The sequence below is a fragment of the Cygnus atratus genome, chromosome 2, assembly GCF_013377495.2.
Source record: "Cygnus atratus isolate AKBS03 ecotype Queensland, Australia chromosome 2, CAtr_DNAZoo_HiC_assembly, whole genome shotgun sequence".
Classification (NCBI taxonomy): Eukaryota; Metazoa; Chordata; class Aves; order Anseriformes; family Anatidae; genus Cygnus; species Cygnus atratus.
This window is the reverse complement of record NC_066363.1, coordinates 80,399,342-80,418,905: the sequence shown is the minus strand read 5'-3', so window position 1 is coordinate 80,418,905 and position 19,564 is coordinate 80,399,342. Positions and strand designations below refer to the sequence as shown.

Genomic DNA, 19,564 nt, shown 5'->3' with positions numbered 1-19,564 from the left:
TCCTCCACGGGCTGCAGCGTGGAACCCTGCTCCACCGTGGTACTGCATGGGCTGCAGGGGGACAGCCTGCTTCACCATGGTCCTCACCACTGGCCACAGGGGACTTCTGCTCCGGTGCCTGGAGCACCTCTCCCCCTCCTTCACTGACCTTGGCGCCTGCAAGGCTCTTCCCCACTCCTCTCACTCTCCCAGCTGCAGTGTGGCGCAGCGGGTTTTTTTCCCTGTCTTAAATATGCTCTCACAGAGGTGCAAAACAACATCACTTACTGGCTCAGCTCTGGTCAGCAGTGGGGTCCTTACCTAACATGGGGCAGCTTCTAGATCCTTCTCACAGAAGCCACCCCTATGGCCCCCAGCTACCAAAACCTTGCCACGGCCACGTAAACCCACCACAGGGGTTGGAGTGAGAAAGCTGTACCCTCCTCTGTTAGCACAAAGGAGAGGAGTTATTCCATGCTATTTTTCCTCATCTGTGTACAAGATGGACGGACTGCACAGTTGGTTAAGGTTGTAGCTACTGAAGACAAAGAACACGATTGCCTGTTGCTCTGCAGGCAGAAGGCAGCAGGAATCAAGAGACAGGACTGGCTCTGTCTGCATACCGCAGTAGATGTACCTTTTTGCATCTTCTATGCGTGAAAAAGTATGTTTTAATAGATAAGAATTCCAATGGCCTAGAACTAATGCAGTTTTAGAATAAATCTGGTAAAAGCTGAGTGTCCTGAGGATTTTGAGTACTCCCTTTCCATGGACAGACCAACAGAAACTCCAGGACAATAGTAAACACAACGTTATCTCTCTCATAATAAATTTCTCCATTTGTTATCTCCTGACCAGCAATTGACTAAGTTACAAGAAAATGAGGGAAAATATTTGAACTATTTATACACCAGTGAAGGTGGTACCACGTTACCTTCTTTCTTTTGCAAGATCCTGTTTGCTAACAGCAAGTTATGGCCCCTAGGTGCTGCCAAAGGATGTGTTATCTTGAGGGAGGGAATGGGGGGGAACTAAAACAAGTAGAACAAGCAAAATACTCTGGGGTGGAACTGAAAAAAAAAACACAACCTACCACCACAGACCACCCAGTACTGGTGCCATGCTTTTCATACTGGAGTGAGGAAAGAGTATAGCATCCTTGCAGTAACTCCACACCTCAAAACCCTCCTCTGTCACTCTTCCTGCACTTCCGTGACAGTTCCTTGCAGGTCTGTTTCCTTTCTTATTCCTGGACTGGAAGAGGACTGGAAGATGGTTTCATGGACAAAACAGACTTGGCTTGGGGAAGAGTAATTGAATTTATTGCCAACTGATCACAAAGTAGAACAGTGAGAATTAAAAACTTTAAAACAAACAAACAAAAAAAAAAAAACACCTCCCCACCCTACCTCCTTTATCCCAGGCTAAACTTCAGTCTCGATTCTTCTATCTATTTCCCACAGAGCAGTGGGGGGGTGGGTGGAGGGTGTTGGGGAATGGAGGTTGCAGTCAGTCTACAACACTGTCTCTGCTGCTCCTTCATTGTCACTCCCCCCAGACCCCCTGCTCCTGCGTGGGCTCCTCTCCACGGGCTGCAGCTCTGGCCCAGGGCCTGCTCCTGCGGGGGCTCTCCATGGGCCGCAGCCTCCTCCAGGCCACATCCACCTGCTCCACCGGGGGCTCCTCCACAGGCTGCAGCGTGGAGATCTGCTCTGTGTGGGACCCATGGGCTGCAGGGGGACAGCCTGCTCCACCAGGGGCCTCTCCACAGGCCTCAGGGGGACTGCTGCTCCAGTGCCTGGAGCATCTCCTGCCCTCCTGCTGCAATGACCTTGGGGGCTGCCGGGCTGCTTCTTTCATATTTTCATTACCTCTCTCTCAGCTGCTGAACCTTTTCATCTATACAGTTATGTGCTTTCACAAGTAATACTCGGTCTAAACTTATTTTCTAGCTGGTAAATGTCTCCTGAAAACAATGAGAAGTAAATCAGGGAATTTCCTGTGGAAATGTTCAAACATTTTAGTAGGCAATCACAGCAAACCATATATTACAAACATGTTCTTTTGCTGTTCTTAACCTGCTGATACAAGCATCAGGCTCTATAGCCAGTGTGCGTGCCACAATCCTGCTGTGTCCCACCCCCATGGCCTGAAGTGTCAGTGCAAGGGTCTCCAGCATGGGTTAGTCAATCTCCTCTCAAAGTCCTTGGTCCTTGCACCCCTTTATTTTGCAACAGCAGCAATGAAAGGAGAATGAGGTCCTGCTTTGAAAGCCAGACCCTTCCAACTGTGACTGGTCCCTTCCCACCCTGTCCCTGTGGAGTACCATCAGCAGGTGAGGTTGGCAGAGGCTTTCTTGGACAAACCCAGCTCCTCTAGAAGAGCCTCCAGGCACGATACAGGCACAGGGGAGGAGAAGTGGCTTTGAGGCAGTGATTTGCTCCATGCGCTGTTCTTCCCCAGCCTGAGTGTCTCTGGTGCTGCCCAGTGGCCATGTGCCACCAAAGCCTATTCATTCCTGCACACTAGCCCTCTCAGGTGACAGAGGGGACAACTGACTGCTGCTACCATCAGCCACCAATTTCTGAATTTGTTCTGGTCAGTGTGAACAGAATTTGCTCAGCTGTTGAGCAAATCTGAGCTGAGGCAGCTCCTTGGGTAGCTCAGGGTAGGGCTTGGCAGCCCAGGCCTGTCCCATCACCCCAGCCAAGAGCAGGCCATCAGCAAACTGGACACAGTGCTCCAGATAAGGTCTCACAAGTCATGCTTAGAAAGGCGAAGCAGTGCTTCCTTCCCTCCCTGTGCTTTTTTAGCTGATGCATCCCCATACATGGTTAGCTTTAATAGCTGCAGGGGCACCCCACAGATTCTTGTTCAACGTCTCGCCACCTATCAGGACTTCCGCAGCGTTGCTTCCAGCCTGTGTGTCCATGCTTATTCCTCTGCATAGGTCCTTCCTTCTCTGGTAAAAGCCCTTGCTGCATTTGAAATACTACAAATGAGATGTGTTTGCTTAAACATGTTTTTATTAAGATTAAAGTAGTAAAAGAGTACATAAACAAGACCCATTACATGTGAATACAAGAAAAACAATTTGAATAGTAACATGCCATATTTGGTCATGATGATTGAGCCAAAAAAGTTTAAGGAGAAATGTGAATTATAAGATTTCTATAAGGCATCTTAGAAAAGTGAGGAAGAGCCCTGCAGCACCAGGAGCACAAAGGAAAAGCAATTGCCTTGTCAGCATAGGAATGGTTGGTGACAATTGATAGTTTAATCTGAGAGCTTTCAAGTGACTAATTCTGGAGGAGTCACCACAAAGCCTGGTCATGCAGACACCTGGCTTAATTGGAAGGCTGTATTTTTTCCCCCATAGGACTTCTGCTGGTAAATCAGGTTGTATTTTTCAGTGTGATGATTCTGATGATTCAGTACTATTACTGAAATGTTAGTTTGCAGCAGGAACATCTCTGTTCATGATTATGCTTTCTTTGGGTGCAGTTTTCCTTCCCTTAACCCTTCATCCATGATGCATAAAGGAAAGGCAAAGGGTGGATGTTCTCATATTGTAATTTCTCTCAGATTTATGTTGTGTGTGTTTTGTTTTTTTTTTTTCCTTATATGGCTGTGACAGAAAATATGCCTTTCTTTTTTATCCTTGGTATTACAGTGCTTTGGGTCTTGCTGTAAGGGGCAGAAACTCTTTCAACTTTCTTTTCTTTAAGGGGAAATCCATCTGCCAAAGAAGAGAATGCTGTTGGTTGGGTTGTGCTTGATGAAGAAGAGGAATGGGTGGTCAGCCCTAAATTCTTCGGAGACGCTTGTAACATCCATCCCAGCTTCTGCTGAGCCTACCACATCTCTGCCTGCTTCAAAGATTTCCACACATGCTGCATGGACAGCCTCAGACATCTTTAAGCTTACTGTTGAAGAGATGCCAGACATATTCGCTGATGAGCTGAACAGGTCAGTCATACCCAAGGCCATGAAGACAGATGTGAGGTTATATTTCTCCTCCATCTTCATGCGGGGGAGGTACACTTTCATCCTCCTCTCTTCCATCATAGTAGAACTGGTCCATTCTGTCAGTTTTTCAAAGCTGATTGTAGTCTCAAGCTGCAAGGAGACGAGAATGACATCCATGAGATGACAACTTCCTTCACAGTACTTTGCAGTACCATGTCCCATTTACCATTATGGAGTTCTTTGTATTTTAAACTGACTGCTCTTGGCATGGTGCTTTTCCTAGGCATGTAAAGATTAATGGATCTAGGAGAGGAAAGCATAGTATGACTCTCTGCTCTGTCCCATTTTCTCTTTCTTTAATAGACTCACTGCCAATTCTTTTTTTTTTCTTTTTTTTTTTTTAATTTTGATGACTACTCTGCAAATTTCACCTAAGGTCCTTCTCTGTATATCCTCTTTGCTCAGGAAATATACTGCAAAAATCATTCTGTGCTTTTGAGTTTTAAGCTCTCTCTACATTTAAGATCTCTGAGTAAACAAGATGTTAATGGTAACCAATTACTGATACCTAAACAATCAGCTGTTACTAGATTAGGAACTGATATCTTTAAGAGAACTTTGCTTTTTGAAAATTAGAAACTTAGCTGTAAAGTATCCTTCCATTTTAGTTACACTGTACCAGTCCAAGATCACTCGATTCAAAGTTATCTTTACCATTTAAAAAAGAAAGTGTAAAATAGCATAGTGACTGGTTGTGCTGGTAACTACTAGAGGAGTGAGAATCCCTGTTAGTGATAGGCATCCAGAATAATTGGTTTCTTTCATTATTACTGATATTGCTTTATACCTAGTAATGTTTCTTTCCCTGATAACTTAGCAAATCCCTCTTACATGGATCTTGCCATGACAGGTTGTAGAAATGCCATTTCAATGTAATCTCTCTCATCATCTTTATACAAATTATTTTTCTTAAATGTGCAGATTCTCTTTAATAAAAGCTTTTCTTTTTCAGACTTTCTAGTCAAAATGCACAGTGCTTGTTTCCTACATGTACATACTTTTTTTTTCTAGAACTGTACATAATCTTCAGTATGCATGTCTGCAGTCATAAGTGATAGAAATTGTCTTTTCATCTTTGTAATTTAGATTCATGAGTTAGTGTGCAAACATTTCAATGAATTCTCCTTTGTTACTCTGCATTTCTATTCAGATTGTCATCAGGAGGACTGTAGTTAACATCCTATTCCTGTATTATGTTCATATCAGCAATAGTATGTTATGTACTTATTATTTTCTGAAATTGCTTTAACCATTCCACTGTCCTTCATATCCAGTTTTTAATATAGGTTAATTTATGAGGGTATGAAGGAAGCATGTCGAGCACCACCAAATGAAACTATCGTTAGAACCAGTAAAGCTAACATGAACTTCCAAAGAAGCTCCTCAATGTGCAGGAATGGAGATATAAGGCCTCTGGAGCTCAAGTCACTGCAGTAACAGTTGCTTAGCTGAGAGAATAATTTCTTCTGTGGCCAATGTTTAACCCTGTTAAGTAGTTCCTTAAGCAATCCATGCTCAGGACAAACTATTGCAGGACCCACCAAGACAACTGTATGCTTCTAAGCAATAATCACATATTGTCAGTGTTCAAATTTGTGCTGGTGAAATGTTTTAGGATAACTTTATTGAGAAGGGCTTTGCAACAGCTAAATTTCACTGTGTTTATGATTTTCTAAACCCAACTGCTAGGGCCATACCTGCTCCAGGCCAGAGACTTCATCAGGCAACAGCACGCACATGCTCATCATTCCACTGGCAAATGGAAGCTCCAGGATCTTCACTTTCTCAGAAGTCACCGTGGCCACTTTAAATGAACCAACCTGGTACATCATCTGCACAGGTTTGCTTTCTTGCTGCAGAACCAAAAAAGAGAATATAATTTTAACAAATATTATTCTTAGAGGGTGGAAATGTCTAGTTGTGGTTAAAATGACTGATTGCTCTTGTCCAGAAGGACTTTTTCAAAGGAAAGTTGGTGTTTCAAGTTTCTTTCTTAGAAGCTTTATAGTTTCAAAAATAGTGTGAAGAGAGAGACATTAGGAAAACTCCCTGTGATTAACAAAGAACAGAAGTAGACAAATAAGCAGATATTTTAATGTAGTGTCTGAATAACAAGGTGACTACTCTCTTCACAAATTCTAGATGACATCTATAAGGTGATGCATGCCCATGTACCTCGGTCATTCTGAAAGGCATGGTTTGAGTGTCTTCATCCTTAAATGCTTTCTCCCACATTCCTTTGAAGTAAATGGCATTAACCAGGACCATTGTAGTCTGGGAATCCACAGAGCTTGGCTGAAGGATATTTTTGATGATTCCTTTAAGAATGAACAGGAAAAAAGAATTGTATAATACATTGACAATCACAATGTTAAATACAGGTTGTAGAATTTGTGGGAAAGAGGGTGTGTAGACAAGGACATTGTTTTGTTTCTGCAACTATAATCTTGTACTTCCAAGGTTGACTTGCTCACTGCTGTTGACAATAGCTCTTTTCCCCTCGGCAAAGAGTCACAATAAGAGCTGTAGGACCCAGAAATTTATATGTTACAAAATGACTAAATCTGTAAAATTTATGATAAGAAGAACCACTAAAACCTCTTTTATCTGATGATCTCCAACCCAAACAGTACCAGCAAACATAAATATTACTTGCTTCAAAGTTGAAAGAGATGTTTACATAAAGAATATAACAGGAGAGGAAAACAATTTTACTCTGTTTTTTTCCTAATGTTTTGCTCCTATTTATTCTGCAGTCCTCACGCAAGCTTTAGCAAGCTCCTCATGTCCTCTTCCACCAGTAACTTAATCATCACCTGATTTTCTCCTTCAAAGTATGACACCACACCAGAGGTTGCGTGGTTGTCAATGTTTTCATCTCATTAGAGATTGAATTCAGTTAGAATTCACTGTCTTTTGTCTGTGTTTCAAGCAGAAGGGAAAGGAATGCTTTAAGGAGGTTAGGAAGAGACTAGGAAAAAATGGAGGAACCACATGGAGAAGCATTAGGGCAGAAATCAAAATCATGATACACCTCCCTTCATACACCTCCCTATCATTCCTTAACTCTGGTTTTCCATTGCCTTTACCTGTTAAGATTTCTAAAGTGCCTTTTGACTGCATGCCCTACTTAACAAGTACACAGCAACTCTGGGAAGCCTGAAGGAAAACATACTGGCTGAGGGAAATCAGGATTCTCAGCATAGGGTGAAACCAGTTGTCAATGTGTACAAAGCATGTTTTAATGCTGTCCTTTTTATTAGGACTGGAAATATTACATTCCTGTAAATCCCCTGCAGATAGAGAGTCCTCTAATAGAGGGGTGTCTGGATAGTTCCTTATGATGATAGTTCCTTATCTGAGAACTGATCTATTTTCCAGAAGCAAGAACAAAAGGAGAGGTTTTGTATTTATCTCTCCAGACTGAAGTGCTCTCCTGTGCTGTTCAAATATGTTGGCAGAAGGGAAAATACCTATGCTGACATTTTCCTTGCCCTTACCATTTGTTTGACTTTCAACCCAGGAATTGATGAGCTCTCTGGCTTGATCTGCAGCTGTTTGGAAGCTGATAGACTCCAAGCCTCCTTTATACAGTTCCTTCACACATTGCAAGTATTCCTGTTAAGGAAGATTATGCAGTTTTCAGATCAGAATTTCAGAACAGTTTGCAAATGTGAAATGCACGACTGAAATTAACAGATGTGAATAATATACTAGTGTAAAAAACTATTCTATACTATATATTACTACGTACTATGCCTTATAGTATATTTACTACAGTAATATGCTGTAGCTCTATTGATTAGCCTTAATAAGCAGTCACAGCAATAAGACATGATTCTACTTCATAAACATTCTACGATTTGGCATTTACTGCTTCAAGCAACAGTATATGCTCAAATTGTTCAAGTGTTTTCCAGCACTGAGTTGGATCTAAAAATGTTGATTCATTTCGGTTGAAGTATGCTTGTCGTCAATTTGCCCACTTTTTATTTTGAAAATGTTTTCCTTTGCTTTCCAAATGAAATGTTCCTTTCAATTGGAAAACCTGGATATTTTCGTCTGAAAGCACCCTATGGAATATTTTGAGAACCTGAAGTTATTTCCATGTTTGTTTTACAATCTGAGATAATAGTTGGATTTAACTCTTTCCAACAAAAATTATCTTTACTGATATTACTGATATTATCTTTACGTTACTTATACCATGACACAGTTGGATCATGACTGTACTTTGCACAAACATCCTTTTGGCTAGGCACATATTCTCTGAAGACTGTACAGGTTTAGGGCTGTGATAAAAAGAAGTCATGAATACTGCCTTCCATATGCAAGAAAACTTCTTTAGCAGAGCCTAGACTTCTGACAGTGCTTTAGCATTACAGAACAGTAGGGCTTTGACATGGAAAAGTCTCGGATCAGATTTTAGAGCAACTCACCGGCAGGATTGTGTATGTCTCTTCAGCATAAAGTCTACTGGCAAAGCTGAGCGAAAAATTGTCGCTTGGTTTGGTGATTTCGGTGAGTATGTCTCTAAGTGAAGAATGGACACTTACAGATGTGCCACACTGAATACAAATAAAAAGATAAGGGATGTTATTCTAGTTTTAGTACTTCGTAGGTTTTGAATAGTGTATGACAAGTGTAAAGTAGTTCAGATATTTCTGCTTACAAAACTGTTTTTTGTTCCATCTGTCTTGCTGCTAATAACTATACTGGTGTAGTCCTTTTCTAACATACACAAATTTTGTGCTGTTTTTCTTCCATTACTTCCTCATACTTCTTTCTGCAGGACTCTTAACTGCCCTCTGCAGTAATCTAGCTCCAGCAGACCAGGTAGGCTTTCCATCTTTCCCAGTCAGACCCATTTAACCACCATCATCCAACTACCTTGCCTAAGCATGCAAGTATCCACAGTTTTGTGTATTTGCCCAGTATTTTGGTCCTGGGTTTTATCTTCTGTTTGTTCTGAATCCCCTGTTACTTCCCTTCTTTCTCGATTCGTACAAACAAAGAATTCCCCCAACTGCTGGATGCAGAGCACTAGATGCTCATCAGAAAGGGCTTGGAACTGAGAGATCTATCTACTCTATCTATCTAGAGGATTTATCTACAAGACTTAGAGAAGGGGATGAATTTTTTTCTTTACCTGAGATTCCATACTCTCTCCAAATCCTGGGATTTTATCGAAGTGAACAACCTGTAATTGAAAATAATAGTAGCTGAAATAACAGGTATAACAAAAAAAGGTTATGCAACTGAGATTAATGCATGATGTTTGAAATATAGCTGTTGGGTAACTGGGAGGCTGTATGACTAAAAGGGTCAATCTATCTGTACCATCTCTGAATATCTGTTCATACTGCTGTCTGCTTTGATAATCTCTTTTTTTCCCACAGTAGACATATGGAAATCAGCTCCGTTACATGCTGTTATTAAGACTAAATTTCTTCCAGGTAACAATTCAACCTTCCTCGATGAAGGAAGTGAGAGCTGTAGGAAACTCATGTGATGAAGAGCCACTGGAATGCATTGTTCTTTTGGAGAATCCTACTACTAACAATGATAAAATTCAAACTAAAATCCAGTTTCAAGATTTCTGGCCAGTGCATTTGTTTAACACTGTGGGAGTTGGAGGTGATGGCAGCTTTAGAGAAAGCTTTTGCCTCTGATCTATGCAAGTTCCAAGGTACATTATCATATAATTAAGTGCTGTGGCTCCATTGAGCAGGACAAAGGTTTTCATCCTTAACTGTAGTCTCACCTTATCTATCTGGGCCCTGGTGTTGTCTCTTGCACCTAGGTAGACCATGGCCAGAGCTGAAATGATGCTCAAGGGGGAGTAGAAGATGTTCTCATTGACATGCTGGACTTTCAGCTCCCTGAAGACATCAAAACAAAATTCCGTGCTTGCTGCACCGATGGAGCCCATTGTGAAATCCGTGTTGTCTAGAGCAAACAGCAGAAGCACAGTGACAATGTAATGATGGAATGCTATACAAACACAGTGCGATGCAGGATTTTCTGTAGTGAGCCACCCCTTTTGAAGTACCGGTAGTTTTTAGGCCATTCAATAAAAAAACAAATAGTTTTAAAGTCATTCTTTGTTAACATGCCTATTGCCATACCTACCTCTCCTGCATGTTCAAAACTGTATTCATAAATCTATTTCTTTTTGCATTTGCATTCAGTTGCCTTTTTAGCAGTAAATTTTCTCAGAAGTCTTAGTTCCATATATAGTTTGTTTACCTTTTAAAAGCAGTCAAACAACAATTGTTTGTACATATTTTCATTCAGTGAAAGATAGAATTCCTCTGATCAAAACAAGAAAATATGACCTGTTTGATAGACTTGCAAAGCTGGAAATTCGAAGTGCAAATTTCAGTAGGTTTGGACAGATAAATGTGAAAGCAGAGGCTCGCTGACTGTTTTTATATTCTAAAAATAAATAAGTGAAGAAAAATATCTACTTGTTCCATTGCACCTACTGCCAGTGGATCTTTAAAGGCTTGCATTTCTACTCTTGTTTTAGTAATGGAAGAATAGATAGGGAATATAATTTGTCTAAGTCTAGAAGAGAGACTGATGCACATAATTCATATATATGAATATTCAATTCCACCCTATCGTGCTTTCAGACATACTTGAAAAAAGCAAGCTATATGTATATATCCTGTACTATAACCTTTCTGAGGAGTTAAATTTTGTTAGTGACATTCAGACAGAAAAGGAATGCAGACATGATAAATTAGCAACTATAATACAGCACTGTCAAATGAATAGTTGTGTAAAGCAGTAGAATCTTTATATTTGTTTCTGTCTTTAACTACTATAAAGTGCCAGGCTGTACAAGTCCTGTATAGCCAGTATGCTTATATAAAGCACAGCTTTTGAGGTCAGCATGAACCTAGTTTTCTTCCTGTAATTTATAGAAATTGCTAAGGTTATTTGTCTTCCAGAATCCAGCCTCTTATATAGGTGCTTAATGCTGGAGCCTGAAGTTTGTCTTTGTCATATTAAACCCCACCGAGGTTTTTAGTGACCATGCATGTGAATAAACACACACGTCCACATATTTCTCTCACATTCTTTTCTGTAAACAAATTAACATTTATAGATTATTGTAAGAATATAAGTTTATACACCTACACGTTTTGATCTTGTGTAGAGTTCAGCAGCTGTATTTTGCAGGAATTAAACTGTTAGAGAAATTTCACACTAAAATAACCCTAAAAAATCACTGAATGCCACAGTGTTGCTCTCTGTGCATTCTGTTGAACTGGAAGTCAATCAAGCAAACTGCAAAAAATCAAATTTAAAAGATACTGAACAATACAATAAGGTGCTCTGAAATAAAAACATATTTTAAGCACAAAGAATAACTGTTTTAGAAATCTCCTGAAAACCAACACATAGTTTTTACACATAATAAAACAGAGCAGAATACATACACACGGGTGAGAAGTTTTTGTAGAGAATATCATGCAAATATTCTGACCTTAAAGATACCAAGCATAAGACAATAATAATTATTTTTTTTAAGTTTAGGCACAAGCAAGAGCAAATATAGTGGGAAGGTAAATTTTCCTAGAGAAGCGCTTACCGTTTGAGCTTCAGCACCAAAGGTAATACAGCTTTCCAGCTGTATGTTGAGAGACTGGCTGTACCCTGGGGAATTTATACAGTCTGAATTTGGACCCACCCGCTGGTGCCCTTCAGAAGTTTGACCTTTGACACCATAAAATCATTTTATGGAATTGGGTCAGATTTACTTTCAATGGGTCCATTCTGGGTTGAAGGGAGAGCAAATATTAGTTTCTTATTCTGTGTAACAAAGTGTTTCCTGCTAGTTCTGCTAATCCATCAGGACTGTTGAGTAGGACAGAAGACTGGGAAATACTTGTCATGTTCCTTTAAGCCTCAGTTACAACTAGGTACCTGGATGTTAATGAAAACAACAACAAAAACAAACAAAAAAAAAGAGAAAAACTTTGCGATGGAAAACATAATTAGCAATTATTAGTTAATCTGCTTGTTATTATGGTCATAGTAACAGAACAGAACTCTATTTCAGTTGGTCTTTTTTGAATGTACAGCACGCATCTGAGCCATGCTAGACAGGAGATAAGTGAGAACAGGACTTAGCCTAATTGCCTAATTTTCTCCTGACAAAGTGAAATGAAGAAGTGTGCATGTGAGAAAACCAACTGAGATGAGAATGAAAAGCAGACACATTTTCTTTGGAGAGTTGGAATATTTAGAAAAAGATCTTTTGATGGGTGTGAAGGCCTTATAAACAATTTTTATTCTCAGGGAGTAATAGAAAAACATAGCTCCATAGAAAGCAAAAAGTATTCAATTCCAAATGTTTTTATGGTATGCATTTCTCATGTTTCTCATGAATAACTTAATGGCCTGGCAGATGACGGAAGAAGTGTAAAATTTAGCTAAAGGAGTGTTCATGGTCCGAGGGACAATCATAATATACAATAGCAAATATATTTCAGTTATAGAAGCTATTGTCTTCTAAATAATAGAAGACAAACAGTAAAGAAACCATTCTGACCTCTGAAAAGCATTGTGTGATTTAAAAAGAGAAAAAAAGAGTTAGTACAACATAATTCTTCAGAACATATGTGGGGATTGCTGTAACCTCTGTTAACGAGAAGAGTTAGGTTCCTATACCTCTAGCAAAAGTTTAGACCATGCAGTTTTCTTTTCCTTAGTCTGCTTCCTTTTGTGAAAATAAATATACTTCTACAGTATATAAGTCTGAGGACTTAAGCAAGACAAGATTGTAGGGGAAATGTTATTTTTTGCTAGATATCTACAAGTGCCAGCTGAGGCTTTTGTTGCATTTTGTTTTTAAGCAAGACTGCTGCTTCTATTTCAGCCCCTAAGAAAGTCTAAAACCCTTGTCTGTTTTTTTCTACTAATAGACTTGCTTCTCAAAGTGTTATCTCTAACTATAAAATATGTATTAGTCTGCTGATAGAGAAAGGAGATTGGGAGTAAGTCTCCCCAGATACACTTTTAATCCAAAATCTCCAATCTGGTGTCAATCAAACACCAATAATAAATTGTGTATAGGTATCCTGCTACTATATACCCTACTCTTGCTATGTGTTTCTTAATATGCAGATTGACATAGACCAAGTAGTCCTGTCATAATAAAACATCCTGGTGAAATAACAAGGAAAAGAGGGTCAGTTTTGGCTCTCACTGAGGCAAGGAACTGTTTACCAGACAGGCAGATGCTGGAGACGACATCCATCTTCAAAAAGATGCTTCCACATACTTGGAGATATTGGGACAGTGCTACCATAGCTGAGAAGAATGGCTGAAGATCTCCTGAAGAAGGAGGCAGTAAAGAGGCAGTTTTAGTGGGAAAATTTCTTTCTGTTCGGAGGCTTGGTCTGAGAGCATGTCACACAGATATACCCAGAGAACTGGGCAGCTAAGCCAGTACCTTAGCTGCTAGCTCACAAGCCACTCACAGGGAGATCAGCAGTAAGAATTAACAAGCCTTGTGAAACAAGGAGGATAAAGTGCTTTTTAATGAAAGCTCTCTAGGAGAAGCTCTATTCTTGACTGAGTTGTCAGGCAGGATCTTTAATAACTTCTGTCTCAGAGAAGTTTCTGCTAAAGAAAAGGAGCAAGGTACCCACCGTGGCCAAAACTGTCAGCCATTTTGTTTGAGCAAACAGCAGATCAGGTCAGAAAGGGTGAGGTGTTTCCAAAGTAATGCTGGCATATATAGTAAACCGTATGTATTTATTTATGTATTTATTTATAATACATAAAGCCTTTATGAATGTAATTTAGTGCATTGCCTCCTTCGGGCTGTTATGAATAAATGTGTTATTAACACTTCGCCATAACTTGTCTTACGAGTAGTGAATAATAGTTTGGTATACTGGGAGCCAGGGCACTGAACTCAAGTAGGCACATTCACTCTTTTGTATCCAATAGCAGAGAGGGTACAAAATTTCATTTCTGTAGCTCAGGAGGTAGTATTGGGTCTGTGTAGCAAGTTTTTGAGAGTGGGAGGGTTGCCTCTCTGAGCAGAGCCCAGAAGCTGCCCCTTTTAGACAAGTGCAACTCCCATTCCCCACTCCTATGTCCCATGCAGGGAGAGGAGGCAGAAGAAGCCAGGGGTGGGAGGAAGGTGCTCTTAGTTTTTACTGGTCTAATCTGTTATCAATAGGCAATCAGTAATATTAATCTTTATGCTGAGTCTGTTGTCCATGACAGTAACTGGTGAGTGATCTCCCTATCCTTATCTCAATCCACAAACTTTTTGTATTATATTTTCTCCTTGTGTCCTTCTGAGGAGAGGGAGTGAGAGAAGAGTGTGGTGGTGCTTAGCTTCCCATTGTCGCTAAACCACCACAGAGGTGAGGTGATACCACAGATATCGGTAAAGGCAGAAGTGATTTCCAGTGCTAGGTGTCCAAATGAAAATTTGGCATATAGTAAAATACTGGGACGTGTGCCTGGAGAGTAAGTGTCAGAAGAAGTGTATCACACCTTGCTTTCCTTTTAAGCTGTGTGTCCACAAAATTCTGGTCATCGGGAGGCCTTCAAAGCTGAAGATTAGAAGCCTGAAGAGGACATATCAAAGTGGGCAGATGTGTCTACAGCTAATAAGCTGGTTTCTCATATTGTTCATACTGAACCTCAGGTCTGTACCACTGTTTTAGCTTCCTATCCCTTTTCTGTTCAGGACCACTTGGTGTTCACAGGTATTTATATTTCCACATATTAGTCTTCCATTGCTTCATATAAGACTTGGCCAGTACATTTGACTCAGTCAAATCTGCCTTCAAAGTGTCCCTGAAGCCTCTTTCTTAGACAACCATGATTCCCCGAAGGAAGAACTTAAGAAGTTCTGCTTTGATAGTGTGTGAGAAAGATACTCTACACTTATTCCAAGAGGTCTGTTTTGGTTTTCTGTGCTCAAACTGATAGTTAAGTTTGGAAGGCCAGTTGACAGAAGGCCAGTTACAAGCAGCAAAAACCGTCCATGAGCAAATGAAGATCTTGATCAGAAGAGGCTGTCAGCACAGCATTACCAACACACAATGGGTCTTGCATAGTCTTCTTTGCATGTGGTCTAGAGAGGGTAAGCAAACCTCATAGCAGTTGGAAGGCTACCTGGGGCAGCTGGCAATGGCTTGCTGTGTCCAGCACAGCTGTGCAAAGCAGTACAAATAGTTTTGTCACACATCCTTGTCTGTCAATGCTTGTCCCAAGTAAAAGGTCATCTAAGGCTCTGCTACCCTTTCCACTGCCAAGCATTTCATTGTGGAGCTGTCCCTAAACCAACAGACTCATGAGTAAGTAAGCCTTGGACACCTGAAAGTATAAAAGACACTTTCTATACAAACGCAGAGGAAGTCCAGGTCAGCTCACAGATCAAAGCCTCCTATCCAATCACAAAAACCTATGCAGAACTTGAGATTTTGTTCTCCTCTTTGCTACTGCAATTTTGCCAGCAGGCAGAAACATGTTAATTCTTCTGTGTTTGTCTTCATCCCACATTGTGAATATGTAAACTGCCTTTCCATGAGGGACAGAAGCAACCATTCACAGAGAAGGAAATCATCTTGTCCAGATTACAGCTGACTGTCTAACTGGTTGCCATTGCAAACCTTGGTGCTGTAGCTATCAATGATGGTTTCTCTCTCAGTTGTTCTGTGGGATTATGTTGTTTCTCCAGACCAAAGAAAATGACATGTCCGGTCAATTTCCTTTGGACAGGAACTCTCCAGCAAGAGACAGGGAGAAAATACAATGAAAAAACTTTTCTGGGTTGAGATAAGGACAGGGAGATCACTCACTATGGACAAAACAGACTCAGGATAAGGGAGATTAATATTATTTATTACCTATTGATAACAGACTAGAGCAGTAAGAACCAAAAGCAAACTACAAGCAACTTCCCCTCATTCACAGAATCACAGAATCATTTAGGCTGGAAGAGACCTCCAAGATCACCTAGTCCAACCTCTGACCTAACACTAACAAGTCCTCCACTAAACCACATCACTAAGCTCTACATCTAAACGTCTTTTAAATACCTCCAGGGATGGTGACTGAACCACTTCCCTGGGCAGCCCATTCCAATGCCTAACAACCCTTTCAGTAAAGAAGATTTTCCTAATATCCAGCTAAACCTCCCCTGGCACAACTTCAGCCCATTTCCCCTTGTCCTATCACCAGGCACCTGGGAAAACAGACCAATCCCCACCTCGCTACAGCCTCCTTTAAGGTACCTGTAGAGAGTGATAAGGTTGCCCCTGAGCTTCCTCTTCTCCAGGCTAAAGAATCCCAGTTCCCTCAGCTGCTCCTCATAAGACTTGTTCTCCAGACTTTGTTGCCCTTCTCTGGACTCGCTCAAGCACCTCGATGTCCTTCCTGTAGTGAGGGGCCCAAAACTGAACAGAGTACTCAAGGTGCAGCCTCACCAGAGCGGAGGACAGGGATACAATCTCTTCCCTAGTCCTGCTGGCCACATTGTTTCTGATCCAAGGCAGGATGCTGTTGGCCTTCTTGGCCACCTGAGCACACTGCTGGCTCCTATTCAGCTGATTCTCAACCAATACTCACAGGTCCTTCTCGGCCAGGCAGCTTTCCAACCACTCATCTCCCAGCCTGTAGCGCTGCTTAGGGTTGTTGCACCCCAAGGGCAGGACCCGGCACTTGGCCTCAGCCCATCGGTCCAGCCTATCCAGATCCTCCTGCAGAGCCTTCCTACCCTCAAGCAGATCGACACACGCACCTAACTTGGTGTCGTCTGCAAACTTACTGAGGGTGCACTCAATCCCCTCATACAGATCATCAACAAAGATATTGAAGAGAACTGGCCCTAATATTGAGCCCTGGGGGACACCACTAGTGACCGGCCTCCAACTGGATTTAACTCCATTCACCACGACTCTCTGGGCCCAGCTACCCAGCCAGTTTCTAACCCAACGAAGCATACGCCAGTCCAAGCCATGAGCAGCCAGTTTCTTCAGGAGAATACTGTGGGAAACAGTTTCAAAAGCCTTACTGAAATCAAGGTAGACCACATCCACAGCCTTTCCCTCATCTGCTACGCTTGTTGTTTTAGGGGACATAGAGCCAAAGCAGGAACAGCGGGCTGTAAGGGGACATGGCATGAGTGGCTCTGGGCTGAGTGAGGGAGTCATGCTGTCCTGTGGGTCCCTGCTGGGTGTGGAAAGGAGGACCTGGCAGGGTGGAAGGGGGCTTAATTAGGAGCCTGGCCTGAGTAAAAGGTGAGTGCTGTGGGGATATCAGAGCCCACAGCTAGGCCAGTCCCACAGGAAATTTTATAGGAATAAGGCCCTGTATGGCCAGAGGTTGGCCAGGGCCCAGTCCCACAGAACCTGAGCAAGACCTGGAAAAGAATGGTTGGAGCTAGCTCAGAGAACATGGCCAGCTTCAAACAAGAGTCCAAATCATAAGGCAGTATCATGGAAATGGGGCACATCCAAAGTCAAGCCAAGAAGTCCCTTCACAGGTCAGAGTTAGGATTGAATCCAGTGATGACTGGCAGGTTCTTACTGGCAAGGCATGGCCCAGGTCACACGAGGAGTCCTTGGCCAGCTATTGGCACAGCTGTGTTTGAAGTGGAGACTAGTAAACACTGTACTAGAACATCTAATGTAGCACAGGGAAGAACCGAAGGCCCATGGCAGAGCTTAAATCATAGAATCCCTTAGGTTGGTAAAGACCTCCAAGACCATCAAGTCCAACTGTTAACCTAGTGCTGCCAACACTACCACTAAACCATGTCCCTAAGCACCACATCTACATGTCTTTTAAATACCTCGAGGGATGGTGACTCAATTACTTCCCAGGGAAGGCTGTTCCTATGCTTCACACTGCTAGCTCATATTTGGCCACCTATTGACAAATACCCCCAGGTCCTTTTCCTCCGGACAGCTTTCCAGCCACTCTTCCACCAGCCTGTAGCGTTGTGTGGGGTTGTTGTGCCCTGAGTGCAGGACCCAACACTCAGGCTTGTTGAACCTCATACGGTTGGCCTCAGACCAGTGATCCAGCCTGTCTGGATTCCTCTGTAGAGCCTTACTGCCCTCAAGCAGATCAACACTCCTACCCAACACTCCCACCCAGCATCTGCAAACTTACTGAGGATGCACTTCATCCCCTCGTTCAGATCAAATAGAGCTCCTGGGTGCATAGGTGTGTAAAGGCTCCAAGTGTGTCAGGTCATGGCCACTAAAGGCTTGTTAGTGCACTCAGGGCTTTGTCACCCATTTAGAAACAAAGGAGATGGTACTGGAGACATGGCAACAGCTTGGGTCTGAGGTCCATCAGGAGGCAGGCCCGGAGACAGGCGCACCTAGAGTATACCTCAGGCAGGAACCAAAGGACTAAGGCTCAGAAGTGGGCTTCTGTTGTGGGCAACAGTCTTGAATGGGGGAGTTTCATCTAATTTCTTGCTAATTAACATAATTTTAATTACTAATTCAGGAATGGACCAAAAAATAATAATAACAATAATAATCATAATCAATGCAACAAGCTATGAAATTGACATTTAAACATTTCTCCGCTCTTCTTCACAGTCACCTTCAGTTTATCACCTTTCCTTCCTTGCTTCCTAGGTTTTATCTTCCTTGTTGCACTCTCTTCAGTGAAACAATGTAAGATGTTGGGGTCAGTATATTATCTTTTCTGTCTGCCAGTAGTTGCTGGTTACTTGTTTATTCTTCTCTAATGTGCTCCATGGGATACAGTTCTTCAGGGGCGTCCCTACCCCAGTGTCAGTCACCTTCAGGCTGCTGTCCCTCCAAGGTGTCACTGGCCTAACATATGTTGCCCATGGCCACAGTGCCTCAGAGGTATGTCGTCTGTCATGGAGCACCTCCTCCCAAGAGCGTGTCTCTACCTGTGCTCCCAACATCTCCTTCCACGTGTCTCTTCTGTTTTGTTTCTCCAAAATCATCTCTCACATTTCTCCTCACGTGTCCCCTTTTTCTGACTCTCCAGTCTTCCTTTTTTGTGTCTCCTCACATATCTCTTGTCACTAGCAGCTACCACCTTTTCTTAACTATGTTTGAGCAGAGGTGCCATATACTTTTCTGACTGGCTGAAGATTGGGCGCACAGGGATTTGTTTTCATGAGTTACAGAGCCACCTGCAACTGGCTATGACTGGCCCAGGGCAGTCCATGGCTTCCTCTCACAAAGATCACCCCTAGTACAGGGTGTGTACTTCACAGTCTACATTCCCCTCACTTGGAAGAAGCATTTAAACTGCACCTCTTTATTGTGCTTCTTGCCCAAGCTACTTTGCATGTCTGTGCCTGGCCATGAACCTCACTGAGCTGGACTTTGTAATGCACCACTGCAAGAGTTCCTTTTGGGTACCAGTAATAAAGACACTCAGACTTCATAAGGTATTGATTAAAATACCTTTAGCTAACATTGAAATACTTCTAGCTAATGCTTTTAGCTAAGAGAAGGAAAAAAAAGAGATAGCACAGATAACTTCACATCCCTTCAGGTTCTGGAACTCTAAA

The 19,564-nt window shown here is 41.9% G+C and overlaps 1 protein-coding gene and 1 long non-coding RNA gene across 3 annotated transcripts; one reads left to right on the top strand and one right to left on the bottom strand.

The window, feature by feature from the left end:
• Positions 1-3,702: 3,702 nt before the first annotated feature.
• LOC118251026 (ovalbumin-like) lies at positions 3,703-11,960 on the bottom strand. Its single transcript, XM_035552748.2, has 7 exons — positions 9,773-11,960; positions 9,158-9,208; positions 8,448-8,576; positions 7,509-7,626; positions 6,184-6,326; positions 5,706-5,861; positions 3,703-4,098 (listed from the first exon to the last, which is right to left on the bottom strand). Exons 1-7 carry the CDS (start codon positions 9,938-9,940, stop codon positions 3,703-3,705), a joined length of 1,161 nt encoding a protein of 386 aa, XP_035408641.1. The 5' UTR covers positions 9,941-11,960.
• Positions 3,802-9,942, top strand: LOC118251028 (uncharacterized). 2 transcript variants are annotated; one of them, XR_004779631.2, is made up of 4 exons: positions 3,802-3,948; positions 5,698-5,848; positions 9,465-9,697; positions 9,812-9,942. It is a non-coding gene; the product is annotated as an uncharacterized LOC118251028 (long non-coding RNA). The 2 variants fall into 2 exon arrangements; XR_007707877.1 differs by having other exon boundaries at positions 9,816-9,892.
• Positions 11,961-19,564: the final 7,604 nt, after the last annotated feature.